This window comes from Astatotilapia calliptera, chromosome 16 (assembly GCF_964374335.1).
Source record: "Astatotilapia calliptera chromosome 16, fAstCal68.1, whole genome shotgun sequence".
Classification (NCBI taxonomy): domain Eukaryota; kingdom Metazoa; phylum Chordata; class Actinopteri; order Cichliformes; family Cichlidae; genus Astatotilapia; species Astatotilapia calliptera.
Window position 1 is genome coordinate 35121325 of NC_137437.1, and position 6032 is coordinate 35127356.

At 44.7% G+C, this 6032-nt stretch overlaps 1 protein-coding gene across 4 annotated transcripts in view; it reads right to left on the bottom strand.

Moving 5' to 3' along the window:
- LOC113008322 (neuropilin-2-like) overlaps positions 1-4876 on the bottom strand; it is a 92850-nt gene extending 87974 nt beyond the window's left edge. For 2 of the 4 annotated variants that reach the window (XM_026145670.2, XM_026145668.2), the window contains exon 1: positions 4046-4874. In XM_026145670.2, coding sequence (XP_026001455.2) covers positions 4046-4121 — 76 coding nt within the window. In that variant the 5' untranslated portion in view covers positions 4122-4874. Of the gene's footprint in view, positions 1-4045 lie in introns of all 4 variants that reach the window. The other 2 variants (XM_080291002.1, XM_026145669.2) reach the window with 2 other exon arrangements.
- Between the last annotated feature and the right edge of the window lie 1156 nt (positions 4877-6032).

The window sequence follows — 6032 nt, forward strand, 5'->3', positions numbered from 1 at the left end:
TATTCTAATGACTGAGAGACTAATGTCATCGTGCTTGATGCATGTGATTTTTGTTTCTCTTCTAGCTGCACGGCTCAGTGGCATGTAATGCATTTGTTTTTGTTTGTTTGTTTCTTTTAAAAAACTGGAAAAAAAGCCGCCGTGGTGATCTGAGTCCCTGATGAATACGTGTAACGCTTAATCCTGAGGCCTGGTGGAAAACACCTGCTGCCTGCAAGATGATTAAAATGAAATCAGCTCTAAGGTGTCACCTGCACCAGCTCGGCAAACTCAGCTATCTGATAAAATGTTTTAATAAACCTGACCATCACAGGCCAACGCAACGCTTAGTCCGATCTGTTCCCTGACATCTGTAAAGCAACATTTCATATTCAGTGTCAAACATCCCTTTATTATAATGTCATTTTATACTTATCAAGATCACATGAAGAAAATTAAATCCTTCACCTTCAGTGTATCATAATAGGAGTACATATTTATTAATAAAATGTGCAGTACGTTGCCCAGAAACTCTCTTGTGCGTTTCAGAGAAGAATAAATCTGGGTTAGTTTACTGCAGGTGGCTCCACTCAACTACTGCTTCACACTCTGCTGCCTTCCTCTTATTGCACTAATGCCCCGTAATACTTTCTCCCTTTCATTTTCTCTCTTGCACACGTCCAAACTCTCCTGATTTCTTGCTCAATGCATCTCTTTCATTTTTTTTATTGCTCCATTTATTGCGTGTACTTTATGGGGAGAAAAGTTTCCAATTCATGTTGGGGAAAGCTTGCACGTTACACATAATCTTCTGTTTTCCTTCCCTCAGAATCAGTGGATCAGTCGACAAATATGACAGAAAAGAATAACTCAAAACAAACAGATTATGGAGAATGCACACAAATTCACCAGGAAGCTGATTTAAGGATCGTTAATTGCTCTTAATGATAAGCAGGCTGTTTGAGTTTTTACACAGCTCTATAAAGGCCTGTGCAATTATAGAAAATACTGTTGAATTCATATTTGCGTACTCTAATATCTGCAGTGTTTCAGGTTAAAACCTGGATTTGTAATTACGTGGAATGACTGTTTGTGGCAGCGAGTCAGTTCATTAGGTTCTGAGCTATAACCCCATTATGTGAATGACATGGATGATTTGTTTTATTGGTGGCCAACTGACGCTTACAAAGCATTATGACCCAAATTGATGTAACATTTAATTACTACGAGCTGACCCCACCGGGAAACACAGACCCACTCATACTCACAGCACACGGTGCACGTACAGGAGAAGCTGTTTCATGTTCAGCGACCAAACTAAAACATCTTCACGTGGATGGTGAAGCACCTGCTAGACGGTAAGCCTTTAAGTCTGCCAGACGTTCTTATTTATCCCCCTGCATGTAAATGGAGCTGTTAACTTCACCTCCGGAAATTCTTCCCACTGCTCAGACTTTTAAAATCACACCAGGCCGGTTGGAGCCATCAAAAACAATCACATAAACCAAACCTTAATGCGTACCTGTGGGCAATTCACCACCACCGCTAGCACACTTCTTACACTTAGTATCATGGTGATCCTGTTTCATCATCCACCATATTTCAGCAGAGACACTATGGAGGCAGACAGCTGGTCTTGAGTGGCCAATTATGTCCGTTTATCTCCCTTCCAGGCACAGCTGTGATCAAACGGAATGAAGAAACAGGATCAAACAGCGAGGCTAAAAATCATTCTTCCGTTTCGTTCACTGCTTTTTGCTGCTTCCCTCTGCCTGTTTCTGTCTCTGCTGTCTCTGTTACTTCCTCCCTCTGTACTTCCATCCCTCCCGCGTCTCTCTATATATACACTTCTTAGTCTCACTATGCTTTCCTTGCTCATCTCTCCAGAGAGAACAAAGTAGAGGCATCTATAAAAGTTAACTGCTGAGAAAGCTCCATTCTGCATATCCTACTGCTCAAAATGTGTGTGTTTGTTCCAGAGATGCTCAGTGTACCTGCAGGGAAACCTCGAGGGGGTCCCCAGGAAAATCAGGCTTCACCTGCTGTCAGCAAACATAAAGTAAGAGGTCAAAAAAGAACAGAATATCAACATGTTCTCATATTTAACCCCACTGTCAGCGTCATTTAGCTGGAAAAAGAACAAACTCCAGTCAGTGGCATTGAAGTTAAACACCTCATTCATCTTCCTTGAATGCCACAGAGTTTCCATCTGAATGTTTCCTGTGCTGGACTGCAGCACATACTTCCTGCTTTGGTGTTGAATATAAATGTGACTAATTTTAAGACAAACAACTGCTGATCAAATGACCCGCTGTTCTTTCTTCTGGACAGGAAAGCCTCAGAACCGTTGCATGCTTTGCACAAAGTCAGCAGTTTTTAATTATTTATAGTATTAATAATCTGAACATTCACATCACCTCACACAGGCCTTAAATTACTAGTTCAGATTTAACCTAATGTAAAAATGCCCACAGATAGCAGGATGCTCCACCGTACAGTTTCTCACATCAGAAGTGAATTGTATGTAAAGAATGTCCTCCCTGTGCCTTCTGTACTTCTGTGGTTCTCCAAAACAACATTTGGCAATCAGGGCCACTCAATCCAAGTCATGAGATCTGCAAAAGCCCTCCGGAATAAGGCAGTAAAACCTCGAATGCCACCAACCTCCCTGCAACCACCCCCTTTCGGTTCTCTCTCTCTCTCTCTCTCTAGATTTACACATATGCATTCACCACAAAGCAGAAAGTGAAACTCGAGGAGAGACTAGAAGTATATCTCCAAGTATTCAGGTCTTTGCACAGGCAGCAATGAGAAACCAGTGCTAACAATCAGTGTGTGCAGCGAAAACAAAAGTCATCAGTCTCCTGGTAAAGGCCGCAGTAGCTAAGCTCTTAAATTTACGTAAACTGAGTCAGACCACTCGGAGTCCTGAGTGTCCATCAGCTGAGTCGAACTCCCCATACACCCCTGCCTGTGACGATGTAACAGAAACTTTGGGTAACGAGTGTTTTATGTGGTGACAAGTAGGTTCGTTGTAACCAAAGAGACTTAAAACGTCGTCTGTGCATCAAGTTCACATATGGAAAAAGATTTTTGTGGCTATCCTCCTCGTGCGTAAAGGTTGTCTGGAGACGAAAACGCACACAGCGATAGATTCTGCCTCTCCACATTTAACAGAGAGTCAAAAGCAAATGCGTGTTCCCTTCTCACATCATATTCCCGCTTATGCACTCGAAGGTGAACTCGTGGTCGGGTTACACAGCCGCAAATCCCGTCGCTCACACGGGCTCGGGAGCGAACGCGAGCCTCCGTGGAGCGCCGGGCCGGACCTGACCTCCGGTACACGGAGGCAGCAGTCCCGTCACACCGGCCGCCACCTCTCCGCGCTCCCGGAATGACAGGAAGTCACCGTAAAGAAATGCGTTCAGCTTTTTTCCTTTTAGTAAAAACAGTTTCGAGGAATTTTAGAAGAGCGCAAGAGATGGAAACGTGCTGGAAGAAGAACTGCTGACAACAAAATTACTCCCGACAGGAATTTACAGAAGATTTCGATCTGTCATCTTTTTATTACTGAACGTCGTTACTGATGTTTTTAAGACGATAAAATCAACGCTGATTAAACCAGCATCCCTTCGAAATCAGCCCTGGATTAAATTTTTTTTTTTAAAAAAAACACGGCTGGTGACGAAGGTACTTCATCTGTAAAGTCATCGTGACAAAATAATTTCTGTTGCCCGTTCGTACTTCCTAACGTTTGTCCCTGCACCGGACCGAGAGAGCTGGCTCACAGGCCGTCCAGCAGCGCGGGTCTGTCTCCTAAATGTGATGAAAGTAATCAACGTCCCTCAGCAGTGCGCCGTTTCAGCGCATTACTTGGAACGGAGCGGAGATTTGGCTCGAGCCCGTAGTCACCAATTGCGCAATGATGCTTTCCCTGAATTTACTTTCACTGCACTGAAAGAAAACAACTTTTATTCGTTTTGTGATGTGTAACTGCTCTTATTTTCTCTTTTTACACCTTGTGTGACGCTTGGATTTAGGCGGACAGCAACAGCATCAAACTTACCTCCTTCCCCGGCTTTTACCGCTGAAGGTAACAGAAGAGCCAAAATACATCCACAGAGCCAAACGAATAAATCCATCTTTCTCCCTCAGAATAAAACACGTCTTCTCCTCCTGTGTGGTTTTATTTGCTTTATCTGACACACGGCTCCAAGTCGCACTTCCCTGACCGTTTCCACAGTTATCTGTTTTTCTAACGTGCAACACGGTTGTGTCCAAAATCCAAAAGCCGGACAGCGTTCACCCGACTCTCTAAGAATAACACGCCGGAGAAAATAAACAGTTCATGCAGTGTGAGTGCGTGCCGCCACTTCTCCTCAACCAGAGCAACTTGTCTAGAAACGCAATTTGAACTCTAAACACGGTTTACAATCCATTGCTGTGCGCACAGTCGGCAGCGCAGGGAAACAGATCAGCAGAGTAAATAAAGAAAATTGTGCGTTTTAAATTAACTAGAAACCAAAAAGATCATCAGAGAGCGCTAACTGCGACGGAAACGGGGAAAAGTAACTCGCGTCTTTCCTCCTTGGATTAAAAATATTTCCAATTGTTTTATGCAAATATCTTCAGGCGCATTTTCTTGGTAAGGAAATTAAATGTGTTCCGATCTAGTTTCCCGGTAATGGTCCGTTCATGCGCAAAAGACAACGCAGGATCTCCGAGCAGCTCGATCTGCGTGCGTAAAGCTGGTAGGCAGAAAGAAACGTGGTGCCTCTCCGCTGTCCTCCCACAACTGTGCGTGTCTGCGCTCAGACGCTCTGCCCTGTTCCCTCTCTCTCTCTCCCGGTAGCACGCGCTCCTTTCCCTCCACTCTCCGCCGGGTTTGTGGCAGCGAGCAGGACCGCTCACTCAGTCCCCTGCCTTGGTGCGCGTGCACGCAGTGCGCGTGCGCGTGTATCGGATTACAGTAGGCACCTCGGCCCGCCTCCATATAGCCCCTCACTGATTAAAGAGCAATTTCATCTCCTCTCTCTCTGACCATCTCTTACCTCCAACATATCTTTCCCACTCTCACCATTTCTTTCATTTTACCAAATTTCTTTCTGCCTTCTCCCCAAAATGTTCCACTTCATTCTCTTTCTGTGGCTTCATACTTTCGCCTTTCTGCTCACATGTCTTCCTCCAGTCCTCCTGGTATTAAAGGGAATCGAGTTTGAAAGAAGAGAGGCAGAAAACTGGGAGAGAAGATGCCCACAGCACAGCTTTATGAGCTTTGTAGTATAGCACCAGGAGATTTAAGGTACCTGGTGCTGGTTTACAGCATTACAGGGGAAACATTGATCCATGTATGGTTTGCATGTATAGACCAATCAGAACGAAGGGGAATCTTCCGGTAAACTTTGACTCGGGATTACTATGAGAGAGGTTTACTTGTCATGCAGAGCGGCCGTTGTGGTTTAAAGGCTGAATTCCGGGATGCAAAAATTCATACACACCTTTATGCAAACACATAAGCCCTTGTCTACAAGCCAGGGCAAAAAGCTGTTTACCAAGGGCACATGGGTCAGTGCTGAACAGAATCTAAACGAGGGGCGGAGGACAGACAGGAAAGCTATACAGACGCATGCAAACAAACGCTTTCACCACACAAGCATGGACATGTGCTGACACACACTTGCAGTGGTAATGAAGTTGAATGGAAAGGTGACTGGATTTCTGTCTACTTACTGAACACGCACTAAGACTTAAAACCACTTCACTCTCTTTCCACGTGCACGCTCTCTCTCCCTCCCTCGCTCATTTGCTCACTCCCTGCAGTATAATAGATGTCAGTGGGAGGTGTTGGTTTTAGCAACACCAAAGCCTGTGGTCTAAAAAACCAATCCAATCTTAGCTCTTTGCATTGCCTTCCCAGGACACACCCTACACAAATTCGCACACGGATCCACGCAGCTGAGCTCACCACTGACCACTCAGTGAAAAAACTCATGTGGGAAGTAAACCCCATCAAAACTCCTTTATTACAGAGACGATAATCACACGGCTGCCGA